The 24,241-nt window shown below is 53.0% G+C and overlaps 1 protein-coding gene across 1 annotated transcript in view; it reads left to right on the top strand.

Moving 5' to 3' along the window:
• The window catches only part of Col22a1 (collagen type XXII alpha 1 chain), a 240,251-nt gene extending 216,302 nt beyond the window's left edge, over window positions 1–23,949 (top strand). The window contains exons 54-65 of the mRNA XM_026407769.2: window positions 2,346–2,390; window positions 3,180–3,233; window positions 4,901–4,954; window positions 8,340–8,393; window positions 9,683–9,754; window positions 10,568–10,603; window positions 12,798–12,842; window positions 15,656–15,835; window positions 17,452–17,518; window positions 20,330–20,512; window positions 21,948–22,025; window positions 22,822–23,949. Coding sequence (XP_026263554.2) covers window positions 2,346–2,390; window positions 3,180–3,233; window positions 4,901–4,954; window positions 8,340–8,393; window positions 9,683–9,754; window positions 10,568–10,603; window positions 12,798–12,842; window positions 15,656–15,835; window positions 17,452–17,518; window positions 20,330–20,512; window positions 21,948–22,025; window positions 22,822–23,009 — 1,056 coding nt within the window. The 3' untranslated portion in view covers window positions 23,010–23,949. The remainder of the gene's footprint in view (window positions 1–2,345; window positions 2,391–3,179; window positions 3,234–4,900; window positions 4,955–8,339; window positions 8,394–9,682; window positions 9,755–10,567; window positions 10,604–12,797; window positions 12,843–15,655; window positions 15,836–17,451; window positions 17,519–20,329; window positions 20,513–21,947; window positions 22,026–22,821) is intronic.
• The last annotated feature ends 292 nt before the right edge of the window (window positions 23,950–24,241 follow it).

A 24,241-nucleotide genomic window follows, 5' to 3' on the forward strand; every position in this document is an offset into this window, starting at 1 on the left:
ACAGCGAACCCATCAGCCACTCACATCCTGATGGGCCGGGCTGGCAGGGGTGGACAACCGTGGGGATCTGCAGCCCCTCTCCTCCAGGGCAGCAGTGATCCTGGGTGATCTATTCTGCTTTCTCCATACCATAGCCGTGAGATTGATTTCAAAGTCTCACTCATCACTGGCGGGTTGCTGTTCCAAGTTTTCGCTGTTCTTATCCTCTTTATTATTATAATATCTTGGGCTTTTCTCTAGATGATAGAACCTACAAACGAATCTTAATTTGTATTTTGAATACTTTCCATACCTATCGGTTTTTTTCCAGTTATGAAAGAAACCCATTCTAATTGCATAACAATCATACTGATAATTATTAATAAGAAAAAGAATGGCATAGAGAAGAAAATAGTGACTGCTAATCCTATAAAACAGAAGTAAAGCACTGCTAATATTCCAGTGTAGTTTCTCCAATCTTCTTTATGCAAAATCACAACATCTGTCCATTTAAATCTATATCTAGTTATTACACACATAAAAATACAAAAAATGAACTCGTGTCTTTTGTCCAATGAAAATTCTAAAACACAGTTATCTGATAAGAAGTGGCGTATCAGAATGCTATTTGTTTCCTTAATGTTGCTTTTATTTAAAAAAATCAATAAATCATCTGGCCAGTATTCAATAAGGAGGAAAGAAAACACAAAAATCAATTTTCCTTTTTCCAAAATCTCCTGCCTGCACCAGGAGGAACCTGAGAGTGCGGACACTGTTACCCTGGGGATTAAAACACGGAATTAGCGATTGATGTTTTTTCCAGACATACTTTAAATTGATGACCCCATTAAATCCTTTCTAAAGGCATTTTTTAAATTTAATAAATGAATGCTTACCATGGAGCACTGTACAACCCCTGAAAGTCAAGGACAATTCTCATGAATGATGGTCAGATTTCAAAGGAGGGGGACAGGACCTATTCTGCACTGGTAGCTGTGAGGATGGAAGGCAGGCGGGGCGTCCACGTGGGCGACGGAAGCCCTGGCTCTTCTGGCTGCTGGGCACCTGGGAGGAGAGCATGGCAGAGCCCCTGCCTCTGTGGCTGGCACTGGGACTCAGTGTTATTGAGGAACATGCTGGGACACAGGCTGCTCCCAGCCCTTTTGAACATTCTTCATGTCTGGTCCAGTCCTCCTGGTGGCCCTGTAGAGTAGGTTCTTGCCTCATTTAGCAGGTGTCAGAACAGAGTCCCACTGGAGAGAAGCAAAGCCCCCAGGATCCCATTGCTCAAAGGTGGGAGCCATGGTTCAGCCAAGACGGGGTTCCTCAGTCAGCCCAAGCCCATCAGGCGGCGGGGCATAGGGCATCCTCCCGTGGACAATGCCCCTGGCTGGGTTTTCGTTACCTGGTTTGATCAAGCTGACGTCAGGACTGCAAGGTGTCAAGTGTCCTTTCTGAGGTTAGAGTGGTTGAATCTGGATCCAGATCTGAGACAGCTTCCTCCTCCTCCTCTTCTCCCTCTTTCCTCCTCCAAGTCCTTCCCAGTCACTTCCAGGTCCTGACTGCTCACCAGGCTTCAGTCCTGGGTCCCCTTTGTGAATCCCCACCACAACCTGGCAGGACAGGACCAGTCTCCCCTGTTACAAGCCTGAGGCTCACAGGGGACACCTCCTGTCCCCTTTCCCACTGCCCACTCCCTTCCCTGCTGCCCTGACACTTCCCACAGATCCAGAGCCTCATCCTGGAGTCGAACGAGGTCACACCTTCTCATCAGCCACTTTGTGATCACAGTGACTTCAAGGAGGCCTCCCGAGTTGGGGTTCTCTTCAGGTGGCCTTGCCCAGGTTTCTGACTTCCCTGGTAGGGTCTTCCCTGGTTTTTGAGATTAGGAGATGGAATCTGGAGGTAAACCAGGGGAGAGCCTGATAGAGGCAGCCAGGTGACCACTCTCTTGGTCTTGAAAAGGGCACCCTGGCCACAGACCCCTCCTGGGTTGAGTGTGGAAATAGAGAGGTGTGCTCTGCAGGCAGGCAGGCCTGCGTGTGAATCTGAGGGAGAGGCAGGCCTGAGCCTCAAGTTTCTTTATTTGTGAAATAGGAAAGGAGATCCCCTTCTGCAGGACCCCATGACCTGGAGCTGAGCAGGCACGAGACCCGCAGGGCACAGTGCTGGTGGGACCCACAAGGCCCTTCCTGCTCCCCTCTCCCATTGCTTCCCCACCCCTTCCTGCCTTGCTCCTGTCCCCTTCTTTCCCTCTGGGCCTGGCACAGAGCAGGGCTCCACACACCTGGACCCCATCCTGGGTGCCACTCTCCCACCCCACCCGTCTGCTCATAGTTGGAATAACTGCATTTTCTTTCTTCCAGGGCTTCAAGGGACACACAGGTGATTCTGGAGCACCTGGTCCCCGGGTAAGTGGACACCTCTCCTGGGAGGTTTTCCTGGGTGACTCAGAGCTGACACTTCCTAGAGAGGACTCTTGGGCCCAAGGCAGGGCAGTACCATGGTGTCATCCCCTCTTTGGTTTGATTCTTCTAGATGGTTCTTCTGGGGGCCTGACCGTGACAAAAGCCAGTTAGTCCAAGCAGCCTGGGCTCAGGTTGGTTTCCTTTGTTGGGGCTGTGCACAGCACTCCTGAGCCCTGTGAAGCAGTTCTGATAATGGGCTTGATTTTCAGAGAGGGAAACTGAGGCCCAGAGGTCTGGATGGTTTGCTCAGGGTCCAGATCTTGTATTGAAACACATCAGCTTTGTCCTAGACGGGAAGGCTCCAGAGTCTGTTTTCTTATCCTTCAGATCTTTCTCTCTCTTCCAATGCCCCAAGTAGAAGTGGCCTCTGGGATCAATGGTTAGGTCCCCTGCACATTGTAGAAAACTAGAAGAGAGTCATGGGTAGGAAAGCCATTGATCCACAGGTAAGGAGGGAGGAGTGGAAGGGCCTTGTCTGACTCAAGCTGTTCTTTCCTGCCTGAGGCCTGGGGAGATACAGTTGGCCCTAGGCACTTGCCAATGGCCTTGGGTACACATGGACACCAGCTCAAGGCCAGGGCTGTTCATGCAGAGGCACCCTGCTCTGCTGGGACCTTCCAGATCGGCAGCCATCTGCATATCTGCGTCTGACCCAGGTCCACAGGTGGCCTGTGCTTGAGGCAACCTGAAGCTGAAGTGACTCCATGCCTAACAGTGGATTTTCATTTCTAGGGAGAGCCTGGTGCCACAGGGCCCCCTGGCCAGGAAGGATCACCAGGGAAAGATGTGAGTGGGGGTGCTATGGGTCCTGGCTGGGTATGGGCATGGGGGATAAAGAAAGGATGCTCGTATCACAGTGGGTGGTGACAGCACTGCAAAGACACAGGTGATGGCACATGGTTGGCTGGCATGACGGAGAGCGGGGCTGTAGCTCCTGACGCTGCACATGCCTTACCATGGATGGGAGGATTTTCTGGATTAATCATCTTGTGTCTGTTGGGACCAACATGGGCTCCGCGGACCCAGTCTTGCATGGACTGGAGGGGCACCTTGGGGTGCTCTGGATCATTCCTCCAGTGCCTCTGCTTTCCATGCTCAACATGAACATGCGCCCCTCTCCACCTCTACTCCTCCTGCTGTCCTGCTCTACATGGCTCAGATGGCTCCTGCTTTGGCTTGGTCATGGAACTGGGCAGGGCAGGAAGGGTTTTATCTGAAGAACAGACCTGAGATCCAGGGAGGTTAAGGACCTGGTCATATGTGTCAGAGGCAAGGAGAGGTTAAGGACATGGTCACACGGTGTATCAGAGGCAGGTAGAGCCAGCTAGAGCCACATCTGTCAGTTCAACATCCCCACTCCACCCCCAGTGACTGATCACCCATGGCACAGGGCATCCTGCAGGGCCGTCTGGCAAGTGGGATCACAGCTTGGCCTCCTGGCACTGGGTGCCTGGTCAGAAGTCTGGGTACTTGGTCCTGAGGTCCAAAGTGGCCTCCTGTCCACTTTATGCATCCTTCAGGACCAGGTTTGGACCTGGGAAGGTAGACTCTTCCCAGGAGCTGATGATTATCAGAAGCTGATTATCTTTGGCTGATCTGCTGTCATGAGATGAAGTACCTGGAGGGGATCTCAGGAGAAATCCATGGTAGTCCCCATGTCTTCCCTTATAAAACCAACCCAAGTGCAGAGCCCTATGCAGCTAAAGTACAGCACACCTCAGTCCCCCCGCTGGGGACCTCTCAGCTGCTGAAGCTGCTGATCTAGCCCACCCCTCTCACTTCAGCTTATAGAAAAGGCAATGGAATGAGTCCAGGCAGGCAAGGGACCGAGCTCAGCTTGCATGGCACGAGGGTGAGGCTGGGACAGCACCAGGTGCCAGGTCATGGGGAAATGCTTTCTTCCTCCATTTCAGTGCTCTGACTGTTTTAATTAAAAAAAAAAAAAAAGGATCCATTTCCAGAAGGCTTATTTAGAGGCACATCCAAGCCTCTCCATCATCATCCTTCCATGGGTAGGGACTGCCAGTCCAGGAGGCTACTCAGAAGACCACATCATCATGCTTTGCAAACTTGAAGTTGCTATGAGCGGGGCTGGCACTCTGCCCACTGGGTGGCGGGCATGGTGGTTCCAGGTTGCTATCTAGTGAGTCAGGAGAACTCCAAGAGCACTTGTCTTCTTAGTTCAAGATGGGGCCATCTGAAGTCACTGAGGGACCATGTGAAATATGTCTGATTAGGTAAATCAGTAAACTAATGCAGAAGGCAGAGCTGCGAGCATTTCTAAATCTGTGAAGTGAGTGTTTTTACATTTGGAAGACAATCTACGAAGGACATCTGTTCACTGCTGGTTTTCCTGGGTCTTTTGGTGAAGTTTGATACATATTTGAAATAGAGCCTTCCTTACCTCCACCCAGTGACTCTGTGATGATGTGACCCTTCTCTGTTTTTTCCAGGGTGATGTTGGACTGTCGGGACCACAGGGTCCCCGAGGGCCAAGGGGCCCACCGGTGAGTTTTCTTTGAGACTAAGTTTTGGCAGCAATGTTGGCATGCTGAGGTTTGGGTCTTTCACCCTGGCACAGCCATATGGTATTTAAAAATGGCTATATGTCACAGCAGGTGGGGAGCAGTCATTGCCTAAGTCCCTGGGGCCTCCCACACACCAGGAGCTTTGCTGGGATCATTTGCATACAGTGCCACCTGGCCCAGTAGGGCTGTAGGACCTCTGCCAGTCTCTCTAGCTCTGGGCCATCCTAAGAGCTGGTACTTAGGACATACACAGGTATCCTGGTGCTGCTACAACACAGTGCTGTGGACTGGGTGGCCTGAACATGAAATGTTGCCTCGTGGTTCTGGAGGCCGGAAGTCTGGGATCAAGGTATCTGCAGGCTTGTTCCTTCTGAGGGGGAAACCGTCCCACATCTGCAGCAGCTTCTCGGGTTTGCTGGCCTCCTTGTGTTCCTTGCCTTGTGTAGGCATCACCCAGTTGTAGGGTTTCTGCTCGCAACTAAAAGGCTCGGGGTCCCTCCAGGGGAACTGGGCTAACTGGGCTGTGCAAAATAACACACGAGAGACACAAAGACCTTTTTCTTTGGGGTCGCTGTGACAGCTCCTCTGGCTTTAAGGATCCGCAGGAAGAGAGAGAGAGCACTCGCTGACCCCTTTTATTGCGCTGACCCCTTTTATCAAGGGAACCCTATTCAAATGAGGCCAGGGGTCAGGTTTCAGGGGGCTGAGTATCTTCATGATGTCCACTGTCAGCAGGTTGACTGACACCTGGGTAGGCCACACTCAAGGGCACGGTAAGAGAAGGGGACACACAAGGCACTTCCATGCAAGATTCTACCCTAAACAGGGCAAGGGGTCATATTACAGAGGAACAGGTGAGCGTAGCTCCACCCATGGGCTGTGGAAGACACACCCATGCACGAGACACCGACCATTGAACACTAGAAAGGGAGGCCTGATGCCACATCGCCCGGCAGGGAAGTTAACTCAGCCACGTGAAGGTTGGTCTCCCACCCCCAGTCTCTGCCTCTGTCTCGGATTGATGCTCTCCCTGTCTGTCTACAAGTATTTCTTTCATCAGGCCACCTGTCATATGGGACAGTGCTCACCCTGTGGAGGTAAGAACTCATGTGAACTGCTTACATCGGCCATGACCCTGCTCCTAGATAAGGTCACATTCTGAGGGTCTTGGGCTGTAGGACTTTAGCATATGGATTTGGAGAGGGTGATTCACTGGGTCATACTCCCTACACCAGTGGACATGGTGGACATGGCCCTTGCCTATCTGTGCACCTTGGCAAGTGCTTCTCTTTATCTAAGAGGAGCCTGGGAGAGTGAGGGGGACAGAGGTAGAAAGTCGATAGTTAGTGCCTAGTGGCATGTGATCAAGAGCCGTGGGAAACTCGAGATGTGTGAGGGCTGCTGGTGGAATGTGGCTGCTGTGTCAGGAGAGTTTTAGTAAGTAGAAGGAGTATTGTTGAAGATAAAGTGCACATTGTAGCAGGTACTTGGGCCAGCTGCAGCCAATTGTCATCACCATGCTCGGTGACCAGGTGCATGAGTGATGTGTTCACTGTGGTACGAGGACCGTGACAGTGTCACCGGGCAACGGTCATTCTTCCATTATACTCCTAGGGGACCCCTGTCATATATGAAGTCATATATGCCATATATGTTGTTGGCAACACTGGACTGTGTTTAGGGATCGACTGCATTTATCGTCATGGTGGCTGTGAACAAGCGTGCAGACTGGAGTAGCCCAAAACTCCTGGCTTCTAAGAAAGACCAGGGGAGTTCAGGGCTGGGACTGCAGGAAGCACTAACACAGGTTTTTCACTGAGCTTTCCCCAGTCCTGCGAGGTGGGGCTGTGACTACCCCACTTCAATTACTCACTTGCCCAGGATCATAGGCTCGTAAGCAGCAAAGTCAGGATTTCGACTCAGGCAAGCTGCTTCAGCGCCTGCAGCTTAAGTAAGGGGCCTGGGCCTGTGTGAGCTGGAGATCTTCCTGGAAGGAGGAGGGAGCTTGGGACTGGAGTTTGAAACTCAGAACATTTGGGGAGGGGGCTGTGACTCCCTTTCTGGGGGAGCACAGGGGACAAAGGAAGAACAGGACCTGAGGAGTGGCTCATGGGGGGAAGGAAGCCAGCCCTGGCCCTGACAGGCCCCTGGAGCCTGAGCTGGCACCCTGTGCCTCCGAGTCTGACTTCCTCAGGGCTGAGCCAGAGTCTGCGTTTTTGGAGGGACACGGATGGGCAGGTGGGCGGAGGGAGCGCAGGGAAGGCGCTCAGGAGGCGCTTGCTGCAAGTCTGCTCCCGCATCCGCCCTCAGTAGCGGCTCCCAGGCAGGGCCCGTGCTGCTGTGTGCCTCAGTTCCTCATTGGTGAGACACCGTGCAACATGGTTCCTGGGAGGATCCAGTGGGGAGAGGCCCCTTCATCACCCTTGATCACAGGCGGAAGCCATGTTCTGATCACAAACCAAAGCCCTGCCCATAATGAGCGGCGTGGATGGGGCCAGCACTGCCCAGGCTCAGCACAGCTCCTGGGACGCAGGGCTCAGGCAACCACAGCAAGGACTGAGCCCTGGTTACCGAGAGCCCTGGATGCTACCTCTTTTCCCATGGAGCGAGCTATTGTTCTCTCCTCTGCCTGCGCTTGGATCTCAGCCCCTCCATTTCTCTCACAGGGCGCTTAGTGTCACCGTGCCTCAGTTTCCCCACTGGTACTGTGGTGCTGGTGTTTGTATCTGATGGCAGCAGGGTGTGGGTTAACGCACGTGGAGTCCTTAGAAGAGGGTCCAGTGTGGAAGACAATCAGGAATCCTATTGTTAAGTGTCAAAGCTACACACATGCACAGACCCCCGTCAAGTTAGCGGGTGTTAGAGTCAGACTTAGGATCTGGAGGCATGGACCTTCCATTCCCAGCCGCAGGGCTCCCACCAGTGTCCCCTCTCAGCCTTGTCAAAGCCCCTGCTGGGGTGTGACATGAGATAAGGACCTGCTCCTCAGCCATGTGAACCAGAGTTTCTGAGCTTGGTCATGTTCAGTGGCTTGTTTGCTTCTTAACACAGACTCTGAGTTAGCGGATCAATGAATGAACGAGGCCATGACTGTGTCCTTGGTCTGTGCCGTGCGCACCAATCACAGGCTGCGGGCTCATTGGATTCCACAGTGTTATGAATTAAATATTATGAGCTCCTTTTACTAGTTGGAAAATGTCCTCGGAGGAAAGAAGTGGTTTCCTGAGCGCTACATTGGCCCGGGTGACAGATTCTGTGGGAAACCTGGTCCTCTGCATCCGGTCGGTTCTTTGTTTCGCCACCCTGCTGTGTGATGCTCTGGCCGAGAGCCCTGAAGGAGAATTACCTTTTTTTCTTCCCTCAGGGTAACAATGGATCACCAGGCTCTCCAGGAGACCCTGGCCGCCCAGGAAGCCCAGTGAGTACTCAGTTGCTGCCACCTGATGACATCGGTCACGCTCTGAGAGGGCTGTGGTTCATGTCCCATATTGTCTGGCCTCTGTCCTTGGAAGTGTCAGTGGGACTGTGGGTCTGAGTGGTGGAAGGTCCAGGAGCTGGAGCATCTCCTTCACAGCTGAAAGTACATGTGATTTTGCACCTGGTTCCCTGTTGTCTACACTGCAGGCATCTATACCTACCAAACACAGGGTGGAGTGGGATATTGCAGGTGGGCATTTGATGTTTTTAGAGAGTGGAAGGGCAGTGTCCTGCTTAGCAACTCTGACTGCCTAAGATGACAGGATAAGCGTGCAGCTTGCAGATGGAGGTGGGCATAGGGGGTGGGGAGAGCAGACTGGACCAGTGGGTAGGTGGTGGGAGAGGTGGTGTGGCTAACCAGCAGGGCCAGGTGACTGGTCAGAGGATTCCGATCTGGGGTGCCGTCTGGCTGATGGAGGCACGGTGGGGAAGATGTTCTTTGATAGGATCTGGGGTTGGATAAGTCAAGCCTGACACGAGACTGCTCCCAGCCCAGCCTTCCTGAACTTTTATAATAATAACTGCTCTAGTCTGCAGTCCTATCCAGGAGCCCACCTGCTGTGTGGTGAGTGAGCAGTCACTGCCCAGGGCAGCGAGCCTGCCGGTCCTGGGGGTTAACTGTGGGTGCTGTGGAAAGCCAGGGCCACAGTCTCAGGAAACCGGGCATTTGGCCACCCTGGTGGAGGCCATGCCCCTGCCAGATGAGGGTAGCTGTGCTAAAGGAGCCTGCCTCCTCAGTCAGCAGCCCCAGGGCAGGACTTGCTGCTGGTGAGACACAGCAGAGGGGGCAGGGTGTGCCATGGAGCTGGATCCACCCTGTGCACAGCTGGCACACATGTGGGGCTTCCCAGGAAAGTTCAAGTCGGGAGATTTGAACTTTGAGCCTCCTACACCATGTGCCTGGCATCCTTGGGGGTGGAATGGCCCCACCTGTGTGGAGGATCCCGGGAGGGGCCACACACACCTGGGTATTTTTGCCAAATATCTGTCCTACTTGGTGTTTGCTGCTCTGAAAAAGAAGGCCACCAATGGATTCCCAGGCCATGTCTTCTCTCCCGCTGGCCCGTGACAGCACTGTCAGGACCCTGACCCTTCTCCATTGCCGGGAAGGGGGCTTGTGTTCCATTGTGTGGCTGCCCCTGGTCTTCGGTGTTTGGAGTGGTCCCAAGGCTTCTGAATCCACTTGAGTCAGTAGGTGACCTTGGAGATTGATCCTGCTTTTCTTTGCAGGGCCAGAAGGGGAACAAAGGAGAAAATGGCAGCCCTGGACTTCCTGGCTTCCTGGGGCCCCGGGGGCCTCCGGTAAGCAGAGAACCGCAGCCCGGCCCAGGGTGTCTGGCTCCAGGTTGATGTTGACATTCAGAACTGTCCCTGTCCCCTCCTGTGTCCTGGGGCCCATTTGCTCAGGTCATGATGATGTGGTGTGGGATCAAAGTGCATCGAGACAACAGAGGGCTCAGAGCCACACCTGGGTGGGGTCCCTGGGCAGCTCCACTCAGTGCCCGCTCCATCCCTGTGCTAATGGTGTGGCTGGTCCTGAGCAGTGGGGGTGCTTTCTAGGTAACAATTATTCCTCAGTCATGGAGATAGCGGATCCTTTGTCCAACCTGTAAGATGCGCCTGCCACTGTTTTGATCCCTCTACAAATACGCTGAAATCTTGTAGGACCCTATGAAGCTACTCCTCCCTTTTTACAGAGGGAGAAACTGAGGCACAGGAAACTTAAGGAGGTTGTAAGGGGGCTTTCAAGGCCCCAGAGCCTCTAGTAGAGGACTGAGATCTGCACTAGGAGCCAGCGGCAGCCTGCTTCACTCACAATGAGCCTGCTCCTCGGGAGGCCTCCCTCCCACAGCTGGATAACGTATACAACTGGAGTCACTCCTGGTGGGGTCACACACTTCTCATTGCTAAGGAGCCCACAGCTGCGGGCTCCCCTTTCTACTGGGGACACGTTTTTTGCCTTCCCCTGCATGGAATGACCTGGCTCAGGGGAACCATTGGTTACTGTCTCTGCTGGAATGAGATTTGAGTGACAGTGTCGGCTTTGAGCACCGTCGTGTTTTTTTCTGTCTGCTGATGCGGAAGGGCCCGCTGACACTTTGTTCTGTCTTACAGGGAGAACCCGGAGAGAAAGGTGTCCCAGGCAAAGAGGCAAGTGCCATCCCTCCTCCACTGGTAGCTCTTCCTCTGGGGGCCACAGGCCTGGTGTCCTGGGTGGGCAGACTGGGTGGTCTCCAGGCCCTGAGCTTGGAAAGACCCCTCTGATGCTCTGCTATCATTGGGTTGAGATCATGAGTACTTTAGGAAGAATGGACACATGTGAATTTGCACAGACCCCACAATCAGTGTAGCCACTGTGGACACCTTCTGGATGACAGCGTCCCGACCTGCCTCAGCTCCCACCTGTCAACAGGCCCTGCCAACACAGACTTAAGAGACCTTGGTTGTGCCCAGTTCTCTCCATCACTTCCACCTGGATTCTAGTCTGACCTGCTTCCCCTTCACCTGCACCATCATGGGGTTTCCTCAGCCTTGCCCCCTGCTGACCCATCCATACTGCAGCCAAAGATCTGAGGGACAGAAGCACGTGATGGCACTTTGCAGGTCACCTCTCAGCCCTGTCCTCTCCCGGCCCTCTCAATGAGATCCAAGAAGCTGCAGCCCCTGCCAACGCCCCTCCTCTCTCAGCTCCGGTCACTCTGGACTTTTAGTCCTGGAAATGCCAAATTTCTTTCCCAGGGTCCTCTTTTCAGAAAGCCTGCCCCCCCTTCTTCCCATGCTGACTTCCCCTGGTGGCCAGGGACGAAGCCGATGACCCACCATGGGCTGCTGAGCACCTGTTTTGCTCTGCCCTAGCCCAGGAGCCCAGCACAGAGCGGGCCCCACAGGTGTCTGCTGAGAGATACCTAGAGGGACAAATGCAGAGAACACAGTGGCTGGAAATTGTCACATTCCTGTCAAAGACTGTGCTGTCTCCTGAAGGGCCAGGGACACTTTCCCTCTGTGCCTTTGGGCTACACTTTATTAACTCAGACTTCCTTGAAGCTGGATCAGTGTCTCCATGTCTGGCAAGGATTTGATCCTGGCCCAGCCACAGCTGACCACTCACTGGGCACTCACTCATTGACCAATCACAGCTCCTGCTTATTTGATGGAGATGCAGGGGACACACCCTGGCTCCCCTTACCGAGGGATTCATCAGCTGCATGTGCTCATAGCTGGGCTGCTGCCTACATGAATTCTCTCTGGCTCCCTATTGCTTTTCAGAATAAAGTGCAGGCTAATCAGGCATCCAAGGTCTTCCCCAATTTGACTCCGGAGCTCAACCCTGCATAATATGTCCTTGCCTCCCCCATCTCCCAGGCTTGGTCTTCCCTGTGCTGCCCACCTGGAGTGCCTTTCCCGGCCTCCTCTCCCCTCTTAGATTCTACCTGACCTTTGGGGCTTTGTGCTCCCCAAGGTGCTTCCCCAAGCACCTCCTTGTGCTTCTGTGACAGGAATCAGGTCTGTCTGCTTTGCATTGGAATCAGACAGCGGGAAGGCAGAGAGGCACACCTCTGCCCCACATCTGGGCAGAAAGAAAGTCAGTTGTCCCTGACAGGCCAGGGACCCTGGCATGCGGATGGACTCTAGCCGAAGGGATTAGCAAAGCTTTTCAGAGGAGCTGATGTGGGGGGCGCTGCGGGCAAAGAAGGAGAAGGAGACATCCCGAGTGGACCGATGGACAGAGGGGCTGAGAGGGAGGCAGGTGTCTGCGGTGTCGACCATGGGGCTGTGACCCTCGTTCCCAGGGTGACCACCCTCCTGCAGGCTGGGAAATGTAGAAGAAGGCCACTTCTGCAGGTGGGGAGTAGGTACAGAGGGCTTCCTGGAGGGGAGGTCTGCGGCCAGGCCAGTGAGCTACGTGGACAGAGGGCAGGAGCATAGCCCAGGCCAGGGAAGATGACAGGCGGAGCCAGGAGACCTCAGAGCTGAGTGCTCCCTGCCTGGGGCCCAAGCCTGTCACCTCTGCTGAAGCCATGGCAGCCGAGCCAGAAGGTAAGTGAGGAGAGCTTGTCCAGGGCTGATTCATGCTGGGCCTTGGGGCTGCCAAGGGCAGTGGAGTTCTGACGAAGAGGAGGAGTCTGGAGGGTCCACACGGGCTGGTGCCATCATCAGTCAGCGGTGGGCAAGGACAGAAGGACAGCAGAGAAGAGGAGGAGGGCCAGGCCCAGGGTCTGGACAGGTTAGAGAGGAGCTCTCCGGGGATCTCAGGATCCCTTGTCCTCAGCTCCCAGAAGAACCAAGAGAGGCAGAGAAGCCAGGTGGCCTGGCGCGTGACTGCTGTCCCTTGGTCTCATTGCAGGGTGCTCCCGGGAAGCCAGGAGAACCCGGATCCAAAGGAGAAAGGGTGAGTGGCGAGTTCAGTCCCCTGGCAAGGCTGCAAGTGACCTTTTCACAGTCACCAGGGGACAGGTCCAGGACAGTGAACACAAACCCCGCTGGACAGCCATCTTGTGCAGTGGCTTCTGCTCCCTGTTCCTGGAAAATTTGGAGCCTCACTAAGGCAGCTTCTTTCCTGGGGATGGCTGTAGTCTTCCCCCCATTTCTTTTTGGTTGTTATTTTGAGGAATAAAATCATCATCATAATTACAAATGCAAGAGAAAGTGCCGGGCGGCCTCGGCAGATCCCCTCTCCATGTGTGAACGCGTGTGCGTGATGTGCCTGGCTCCCAGAGTGCCAATGTGCTGGGAGCCGGATTTGTTGCTGGAGGTGACAAGGGAACAGATTTTCCCATAATGAGTTGCCTTGGCGCCACACTCAGAGAGCCCTCCTTTACATTTCATTTCTCGAAAAAACAACAGAGGAAAGGTTTGTGGTTGTTGTTTGTTTCCTGGAAGAGGGAGCAGGGAACATTGTCATCCTCGGGACAGCTGCTCCCTTGAGCAGCTTAGTAGGGCTCCTGGCCACAGTCCTGCATTTGGGCCACCATTGTGCTGCAAGGACACGGATGTCACCCACCCTCTTCCCCACCCCCGCTTGTTTTCCATGGTCCTGCAGAGAATTTATCTCGGCTTTCTTTGCAAGTTGGATGGGTGGGGAGCTGGCGGGCTGCTCCTGCAGCCCTAGGAGATGGAAGTGGAAGCAGAGAATCCCAGGCCTCCCTCCTCCTCCACTCCCCCCCCTCCTTCCCTTGACTTTGACTCCACTGATCTTGCCTGTGGCCAAGACAGGGTTGGCTCCCTCATGAGAGTGTCCCTCAGGCGCCTTTGGGGGCAATGGCTTGAGTTTGGAGGGGAGCCAGGGGATTGGACCGCAGGTAGGAACCTCTTGTCTCATATCTAATCAATAAACTGAGCTTGTCTTTCCCTGGTAAGTGGTTTCATGGAACCTGGCCAGGGAGCCGAGACTCCCCGTTCCTTCACACTCCTGGGAACACTTGAAATATGGGACAAGTCCTCTCACCGCAAAGTGATATGGAGATGCACAATGAATAGGAAACACTGTACATGTGACAGGGCCTGGCATCTAGGTGGTTAGGGACCAGTGACTTAATAGACCCCTGAATTAAAAATCACCACGAGATGTGACAGCATCACAGTGTCCCCATGAAGTGCATACCAGCTGAACTGCTGCTTCATGCACTGATATTCTGATAAGTGTTAAAATGGTCATTTCCTTCCTTCCTTCTTTCCTTCTTTCCTTCCTCCCTCCCTCCCCTCCTCCTCCCTCCCTCCCTCCCTCCCTCCCTCCTTCTTCTTCTTCTTCTTCTCTCTCTCTCTCTCTCTCTCTCTCTTTCTTTCTTTCATCTAACCCAGGGCATTAACCACTGAGCCATATTCCCAGAGCCACATTCCCAGGCCATTAAAAAATACACACACACACACACACACACACACACACACACACCACACATTTATCATTTATTTATTTAGAGAGAGTGTCTTGCTAAGTGACTTAGTGCCTTGCTAAATTGCTGAAGCTGGCTTTGAACTTGTGATCCTCCTGCCTCAGCCTCCCTGCTGGGATTACAGGCATGCAGGACCACACCTGGCAGTATTGACAGTTTTAAAGCAACATAGGGGCATACAATAATAAACAATGAAAACTGCAAGAAAAGTAACTGCGATGAAAGTACGTTCCTCTTCCATCTCCCACCTTTGCCCTGGCTCCCAGGCTGTCACTCTGTGGCTGCTCTGAATCTCCCTGGGGTCTGTGCCTACACCTGGGCTTCTGACCTTGCGTGTTCCTTCTCCTCTACCCTCCGCACACGCCACAGGTCTTGCTCCTGCCATTTCCACTTGATGGCTGCAGAACTGTGAAGTCTTCCTTTTCAGAGACTTGGGTCAAGTCCTAGCTAAGCCACATTCCAGTTACCTTATTGCTCCTCTTCTTGGTCTCACTGTCCCTCCCTCTCTTTGCTACATCCCAGCAACGGAGTCCCATTAGTGCACTCTGAGGCCATTGATGAGGCTGTGTTTAGACCCACTGTGCTCCCACACCATGGATCTAGCACTTCTGATTCAGGGTCAGGGAAGGGGAGAAAGGGCCTCAGGCAGTGGGTTGGCCAGGAGATGACCCTTTGTGGACTCACTAGAGCCAGGACTGGGAATGGGAAGCGCCTGGTGAGAGGGTGCACTCTCCCCAGCTGACAGAGGCCCAAATGGCACCAGGAGGGGGCTGGCAGCTGGGCCCCCAGTCTCTGTGGCCAGCCAGCCCTCTTTGGGCAGGCAGAGGAGCTGCATTTTGAGGGTGCAGCCTGGGATTGGTAAATTCTTTGTTTTTTAAGGGATAAGGTGAAAAGTTGTGCTCCTTCCCCTTTCCCCTCCACCCCTCCCAATTAACCATGGTGGGCACCCCGTCTTTCTAGCAGCTGCAGCGTGCTCTGTTGGGTCCAGGGGCCAGCACTTTGTTCCTGCTCCCCAAATGACAGAAATACAAGTGGGCTCAGTCTGGGACTGGGGTTTGGGAATTGGCCTTCTCTTCCTGGCCTCCGCAGACTCCAAGGGCAGGTGGTGTTCCCTCTCCGGGCTGCCATGTCCTCATGCTCACAATCAGGATGGAGGGATGGCTCTGGGCCCTTCTCACCCCAGGTTGTGCACAGGTCAGCCTGGACTGGGCCTGCTTTCTGGGTTCCTGGGGGAGAGCCCAGCGCCTCCTGCAGCTCACCTCCTGCCTGCCCCCATCTGTACCCATACTGATGTGCTTCTCTCCTTCTCCAGGGAGACCCCGGGATCAAAGGGGACAAAGGACTGCCTGGTGGGAAGGGCCAGCCTGGGGACCCTGGAATCCCAGGCCACAAAGGCCACACAGGCCAGATGGGCCCCCAAGGGCCACCTGGGGAGAGTGGACCAGCAGGGCCCCCAGGGCCTCCAGGCCAGCCAGGCTTTCCAGGACTGAGGGTAAGGATGCCAACATGACTCCAGACTTGGGCTTTTGTGCACCTGAAGAGAAGCCAGGGAAGGGTGTGGCCTTGGTCCTCCAGGGTCTGCTGTGTGAATTCACAGGTGACCTCCCCTCTCTGAGCCTGCCCTTTCTTCCTGCAAAAGGGATGAGTAAATTTTCTTCTCGTTTGTTATGATTAAATGAAACAACACGGGTGGCCTAAGTTAAGATATCAAAAATGGAGTCCTCTGTCCTGCTGTCTGTCACAGTGGTGATGAGTCCTCCAGGCTTCAGCCCTTGGGCTGTGGAGCTCCTCTGTCCCAGGACCCTGTGCACAGGTCACTGAGAGGAGACCAACTCCCAGACAGGCGAGCTCCCCCTGGTGCCCACCCCTGCAACTGCACCTCTGCACTCTGCCTCCCTGGGCTGCTCATTCTGCCCTCTGGGTCTCATTTGTCCCAAGTGTGATAGGAAAGGCTTGCGGAGAGTCGGGTAGATTTTTCCTTTTAACACATTTCTTTCTAGTGGCAGGACTCTCGTTTTACCTGCCGGGTTATACAGGCACCCTTGCCTCTAAACGACAAAGCAGAGTTCCCCGGGTGTATGTGTTGGTGGGGACTGGTTCCCCAGGCCCTGTGACCTCCCACTCCCCACCAGAGCCCACCTGGTCATCTGGGGTCCCTCATATGCCCTGAGCACAGTGTTGGGCACTCCATATCCCGTCTGCTCTGTCACTGTGTGTGCCTCCCTTCCTGGTGGCCGTGCTTGGTCGTCTCCCAGCCATATTCAGGGGAAGGCAGGAGGTCCTGGTTGACTTCTGAAGCCCGAGAAAGCTCACCTAGTCTACACGCCCTCTGCTGTGGGTAGTGATGGAACTTCTGAGACTCTCATACAGAATCCCAGGCCAGGAAAGAACAGGAGAATAAGGAGATGGAATCCCCTCCACACTAGCCCATGCCAGGTGCTTGAGTGACAGAGATGAGCAGAGCAGGACCCCACCCTTGAGTGGTGACTCTGCTCCAAAGCTGTCAGGAAGGTACACTGCTCTCCCAGGTCCTTTTGAGAACTGCTGCCACTTTGGGAGCCTGGGACAGCACTCTGGCCTCTCTGACCTTCCCATACCTGGCCCAAGCATCAGGACTTGCTCGACATTTGTTAAGAGCCAGCACAGACCAGCCAGGCTGGAAAGAATCCTGGGAGCTGGAGGGGCCAGGTGGCCTGGCAGAGGACTCAGAGATGATCCAGTGCGGGGCAGGCCTTGGGCCATGCCTGCAAGCCAGGACTTTGGCCGAGAGAGCTTGGGTGAAAGACCCCAGGGGCCCAGTGCTGGGAAGAGGGGGAGTGACTTCACAGGCACAGTGGTTTGTGCTAGAAGGAAACCTGGCGGAAGACCTGGACGGTGTGGAGGCAAGGGCAGCAATGGCTCCGGGAGAGTCCAGGCTCCGTATGGAAGTAGGTGGCATTGCCTGCAGGGCAGAGAGGGAAGAGGGGGTGAAAGACGTAGGACAGAGTGACGGGGAGGCTGTGCTTCCCCACTGACGCGGTGGCTGGGGACTCCGTGGTTGCCCGAGTCATGGGGGCTAGGGTGGCAGGAGCTACAGGGAAAGGACTAACCTACCCGCCTCCCTCCTAGGGGGAGTCCCCGTCCATGGACACCCTGCGGCGGCTCATCCAGGAAGAGCTTGAGAAGCAGTTGGAAGGTGAGTAAGCAGCCCTCTGTCTTCCTCCAGTGCTTGGGCAGCCTGTTTGGAAAGTGCCCTGGGAGCAGCTCCCATGTGGAGTAGCAGGGCTGAGGAGGGGAAGCTAGAGCAGCAGCAGCACTGACCCCAGCACGGGGGCTTTGCCCTGGGTCAGGAGCAGCACTCAGCTGACACACAGGTGCTGGGACCTCCCAGCATCCTCATGGGGAACACGTGGTGTTAGGAAGATGGCAAGGAACAGGGAAGCTAAGTAGCTACCTAGGGCTGGAGAGCTGGCAGGACCTGGCCAGGATTCGCACCTGGGCTGTATAATCCATCCTCTGATCCACAAGGTTCTCTCAAATAATTGCCTCTGTTGTGAAGGCCTAGCAGAAAGTCACAGACGATCCTTCTGCAGGAAAGAGGAGGAACCTGTCACTATTTCAGGCACAAATGGACAAAGGGAGAGGGCTCATTTATAGATTGATTCATGGGGTCGTGTCCCAGTTACTCTGCAGCTGACACGTGCCAGACTCCTAGGTCTGAGGACACAGAAGTAAGCAAGGAGGCCTCTTCCTTCCCCTCCTGGAGTCCAGTTGGAAATAGTCCATATCCACATCAGGCGGGCAAGAGGTCATCACCTGGGGCTGACTGCCAGGGAGAGGTGGGGTGGATGAGGGGGCACTCGAAGGAAGGAGAAGGAGCTGGGTGTGGTGGGTCTGAAGGATCATGGGTGGAAACTCCAGGTTCTTCCTCCTGGGTAATAAATTTGGGGGTTAGAAATGGCCTCTGCACCTTACAGAGTTTCCAGACAAAAGTGGGCACAGCTGCTGTGTCTGGCTGTTCTGGATGGAGCCTCTGCTGGGCTGGGTCCTTCCTTCCAGCACTCCTTTGAGGAGGAAGCACTGAGTCTACTGTGAAGAAGAGACCATCAAGGCTCAGAGAAGTTGAGAAAATTGCCCATTTTGTAGAAATAGATGAGAAGTCCTTGTGGGGCCTTGTTCCTGAGCAGCAGGAGGGGGGCTTGGTCAGGCTGAAGACCCCACCTCTGCCTGGGTCTTATCCAGAAATGCTGGTCTATGTCACAGTAACAACTTCTGCAGGACCAGATTCTCTGTGACTGGATGCAAAGGAAGATGGCCTTGGTGGCCACCAGGCCCACTGTATGTCCTGCCCAATGGAAAGGCATGCCAGGCCAGCAACTGGACTTTTGAATTCTGTAATCTTCAACCCTTAGACTTGACACTCAGCAGAGAAAAGTCACTAAATAGATTTGTATACTCCACTGAACTCTCCCCAGGCCTTGTTTTTACAATTGCTGCCACTATGCCTGTTACCACCACTAGACTTCCATTACTACCCCAAGACTTCTGTTACCACCAGTACTCCTACTGTGCTTGCTATTGCTACTGCCAACGATTCAACTACCAGGGATGATACTATACTGCTGCCAATGAGGCCACCATCACTGCCAGTGTAACTACTACTGCTATTGCCAGTACTGCCACTACAGCTGCTACTGATGTTACCACTACCACCACCTTCCAGAACTACTACTGCTACTACTAATACTGCTGCTGCAATACTACTACTACTACTACTACTACTACTACTACTACTACTTCTACTGCCAAAGCTGCTTCTGTGGCTGCTACTACTACTACCAGCAGTGTGACTACTGCTGCAAAAACTACTACTGTTACTATTACTATTACTACTGCTATCTCCAGCCAAAACTAATACTCCTACTGCCACCAATACTACTACTGCTACTACTGTCTATATTATTTCTACTGCCCAAACTACTACTAGCTCTGCTGCTGATCCTACTAGTACTATTGCCAATACTTCTTCTACTGCAAAAACTACTACTGCTGCTACTGCCAATACTGCTATAGCTGCTACTTCCAATAATGTCTCTAGAGATGATGTCAGTACCACTGTGGCTGAGGTTACCACTGCAACCAGCATCAACATCACCACAGCCGTTGCCATTTGCTGAGCACTTACCAAGGGTCAGGCACAGCTTTGCTGGAATCATGTCACTCTGTCCTTACACCAACCAGGGAGTGGGTGTTATTTCATTGCCTCCTTTGTACAGAAGAGAAAAATGAAGGCTATAATTTCATTCTATTTTAATGCTGAGTAATATTCCACTGTTTAAAAGAGAATAAAATTATAGCATTTGCAGGTAAATGGATAGAGTTGGAAAATATCATGCTAAGTGAAATGAACCAATCCCCCCAAACCAAAGGCCAAATGTTCTCTCTGATATGTGGATGCTGATCCATAATTGGGGGGAGGGAGATTGAAAGAACTTTGGATTGGGAAGAGAGGAATGGGAGGGGATGGGGTATGGGGGTAGGAAAGATGGTGGAATGAGACGGACATCCTTGATGTATGATTCCTAAATGGTGCGACTCTGCATTGTGTACAACCAGAGAAATGAAAAGTTGTGCTCCATTCTTATACAGTGAATCAAAATTCATTTTGCTGTCATGTATAACTTATTAGAACAAATACAAAAAATTTTTAAAAGAAGAGAAAATACAGACTGAGAGAGGCCAAGTGGCTTGTCCAAAGCTGTGTGGCTGGTGGCAGCTGCCTTGGGCCCCCAGTGATGGCCACCACCATCAAGGCACCCTATGGCCTGTCCAGTCAGAAATGCATGTTCAAGTGCTGTACCTGTGCTCTCTGTGTGTCACGGGTGCTGTTTGTGTTGCTGTCTTTGTAGTCCTGGTCCCTTGCTTCCCAGCTTTGCAGGGAGTTCCCATTCTGCCCTTTATCCTCCGTCCATTCTTCATGAGTGTCTCTGTTTTCTGTACTCCATAGCCAAACTCGCCTACCTCCTGGCCCAGATGCCCCCGGCACACATAAAGGCCTCTCAAGGCAGACCTGGCCCCCCAGGACCCCCTGGAAAAGATGGGCTTCCAGGTCGAGCAGGCCCCATGGGAGAGCCTGGACGCCCTGGCCAGGGGGGTCTGGAAGGACCCTCTGGACCCATGGGTCCCAAAGGTGAGTAGACACAGGGGGGTGGTGCTTGAGGGCTGAGGAGAGCGGGTATGAGCTGCAAGTTCCACTGAGCCACGTTCCTCATTCTGTTCTCACTCTCCGTAGCTTGGTCACACCCTGAATTTTGGCATCATGTCATTTTTTCCTATGTTTAAGAGGTTTTCATACTTGACATTTTAGCAGAGTTGTGCTAAGAAGATGGACTCCACTCCCTCCCACTTTCTTGTTCTCCCTCCATCTCCCCCGATCAGGTTTCAGTGGTACTGTAACATGCTCTCCTCTTCCTCTGCTGAGTTAAGAAGTAACTGAGGAATGAGACATTTAATCTCCAGGCAGTGGGGAAGAAGTGCCAGCTTTTAAATTACATCAGGAGGCTTTGAGCTACAGCAGAAATGGCCATTAACAGTCCACTGTCGGTGTCCAGCACTACCTGGACTCTGCAGCACTGGACAGCCGTACGTCTCTCCCTCAAGGGGAGGGTCCTGGCTCCCTTAACCCACCGCATCTTGGGAAGCAGGTCAGAATGCCTGCTTCCTCTCAGCCAGGCAGATATGCAGAGCAGAGAGGAGGAACCTGGTGCCACCCCAGCCTGAAATTCACTCCTTTCTGATAAAGACTAGCACAGGGAAGGAGGGTACAGGGTAATTGTAGCTGCTCCTGGGTGATTGGGAGGAAGGGAAACAGATGACTCGAACATCTCCCATTTCTTTATTATTAATTTTCATTCTCTGTAATAGTTCTCCTACGTGAAATGGTTTTGGTTAAGTTTGTGTGTTCTAGTTCAACCCACAATAGCTCATAAAGCAAAATACACAAAAGAATTGTTCATAACAAGCATAAGGCCTAGAAAACAGTAGACTGGCAGAATCCTGAAAAAAAAATGTAATAATTAAAACATTAAAAATGGGTGATCCAAAGACGCCACGAACTAGCAGAATTTAAATTTGGATGACAAAATATATATATATGATGTATCCAAGAGATATTTTGGAAACAACATGGCAAAAAGTGATTGATTCAAGAAGTAAGAGAGAAACAATTTAATTATCCTATCTGTACAATCTCAACTCAAATATGGTCCAAATAACCCCTGTGGGAATGACTCCCATCTCTGAATAGGGCCCTGTTTTTATTCTCGGGATGGCACTGACTGCAATCTGTATCACACAGAACACTCCCTGAGAGTGTGTGTGCGTGTGTGTATGTGTGTGTGTGTGTGTGTGTGTGTGTGTGAGAGAGAGAGAGAGAGAGAGAGAGAGAGAGAGAGAGAGAGAGAGAGAATGCGTGTGTACACGGGGATGGGGAGTGTGAGAGCCAGGGTGGTTTTGAGTGGGACGCTGCAGCCACAGTGTTGTGCCTCATGTCCTGCAGCTGGGACTCCCTGTCTCTGCCCTCATCATGGGTCTCTACCCCCAAGGGAGCATGTTTTTCTCCACAGGTGAACGAGGAGCCAAAGGTGAGCCAGGTGCACCTGGAGTTGGCCTCCGAGGCGAGATGGGACCCCCTGGAATCCCAGGTATGGGGCGTCTGGGGTCTGTGGGGGGAGTGGAGAAACACACAGATGCACTCCATCTGCAGCCACGCAGGACTCAGAAAGGGAAAGATGGGTTCGGTTCAAGTGATGATGAGACAGAGCGGCTCCGTTTTTACTAAATATTTCTAAACTTCTTGAGGCAAACCTCATGAGTCAGAAACCCCAATAATTTATTGAATATTTCAAAATGGCTAGAAGAAAGGATTTGGATGTTCCCATCCCAAGGAAATGATCAATGTATGAAGTAATGCGGATGCTGACTGCTCTGACATGACCACTGCACATTGTGTACATGTCCAGGAATAGCACACCACGCCCCGTACACACACACAAACACAGGCAATTTACCATGTCAATTAAAATGTAAGTGAACAAAACATCCTGAGAAAGAGTCCTGTGCACTGGGGCTGGTGATTAGTGGTCAGGACCTGGTGTCTCCCTCTGAATGCAGAGGCACCTCCTAGAGCTATGATTCTGTCTGATTCTCAAGCGGAGAACAAGCTCCCTCCTGGCCCAGGCCTACCCTGTCTGTCTTTCTCCATTGGTGGCTGCCTTCACCTTCTGGTTCACATGGTAAACTAGGACACTCCCTCATGTCCTGTACTTCTGGTCCCTAGCACTTGCATGGACCATGGTAATCACTCAGACTAGCATACCCCAATGGGGGGCTCTCTGAGCAGACTTCAGGTCCTGGTTCGCATGGAATGAGGGGTAGCAGGGCTCCTTGCTCTCAGAGGAGGCACAAATCACCTTCTGTTTCTTTTGCTTCTTGTGCCAGGTCAACCTGGGGAACCTGGCTATGCTAAAGATGGAATCCCAGGGAGTCCTGGCCCTCAGGGAGAGACAGGACCAGCTGGACACCCTGGCCCTCCAGGCCCACCTGGGCCCCCTGGCCAGTGTGACCCTTCCCAGTGTGCCTACTTCGCCAGCCTTGCTGCCCGGCCGGGAAATGTGAAAGGCCCCTAGAAGCTTCTTGAAAGTCAGAAGACTATGGCAGATTTCTGAAACTTGAACTTGGAGCCCAGTGGGAAGCCAGAGGCCTTGAAGCGTCTCATCTCTTTCCCTCTTCCCACTTTCCTCCCTCCCCCTTTTCTTTCTTTCTCCTTTTTCTTCTTTCCCTCTCTCTCATTGTCTTTTCTTGAGAGACCTCAGAATTATTAAAACCAGCAGGTGCTGCTGGCTGTTGAGATTATTATTAATATTATTATTATTGTTAATTATTATTATTCCATATTCTGATGCTTGTGAATTTTTCCCTCTCCTCTGAAGCTGGGGAAACTTGATTGTGGGGCAGGAGGTGAACCTATCTGAAGTGCAGCTGCCAATTTTTCGGAAACTCTTGGTGCTACGAAGCCCTGAGCAGACACCTCCCCAGACACCTGCCGAAGTTACCTTTTTCCTTAAACAAAAACCAGGAAGTGGAGCCAGTGAGCTGCTATGCCACCTGCGCCCAGAGATTGTCCAGGGAGGAATCATCTAAAACCACCTCCTCCCAGGAGAGAGGCAGTAGGCAGGAGGGAGGGTTTTGCAGACTTGAAGAATGTTCTGGACTCCTGAGGGCAAGTGCAAGGAGAGAGCTAAGCCCTTGGGGCACCTCGACCTCTGCATTTCAAGCTTGCAGAAGCCAAGAAATGTCAGGGGCGTTGGCAATGGCTCTGTGGGCCAAAGGAAAACCAGTATTGAAGCAGCCTGGAGGTTAATTTGCTCCTCCACCACGGGGAGGACTCCTTTAACCTCCTCTTGTTGGTGTCAGTCATATTAATTGTGAAATAAAGGAGTCCAGTGACCACTCTCGTGTTCCCCAACAGTGGGCCACTGGCCAGGGCACTGACCAGAGCTGTGTCTCCAGGGTTCCAGTGCTGAAATAATTGCTTTGGGTGTACGTGTGTGTGACATGCCCGGCAGAAACAGGTGCTCAATAAATTCGAGTTTCCTCCTCAGTTCCTCTTGTAGATTCGTTTCTTACCTCCAGCGTCTGCCTGTGCCTCCTCAAGTGCTAGGATAAAACTGGGGTACAGAGTCCCCTTGTTCCGCATGCAAGCTGGCGACAATGACGGCATGCATGTGTGTGACTGGGCTAGCCCTGGGCGACTCATCCCCCCTCCTGCTCCAGAGCCTCTTGGTGAGCTAGCCTGGGGCTGCTCCTCATGGGGACCCCCTTCAAGCAGCTGTCTGTATTTTGCACTGGGAAGAAGCCA

The sequence above is a fragment of the Urocitellus parryii genome, chromosome 7 (assembly GCF_045843805.1).
Source record: "Urocitellus parryii isolate mUroPar1 chromosome 7, mUroPar1.hap1, whole genome shotgun sequence".
Lineage (NCBI taxonomy): Eukaryota > Metazoa > Chordata > Mammalia > Rodentia > Sciuridae > Urocitellus > Urocitellus parryii.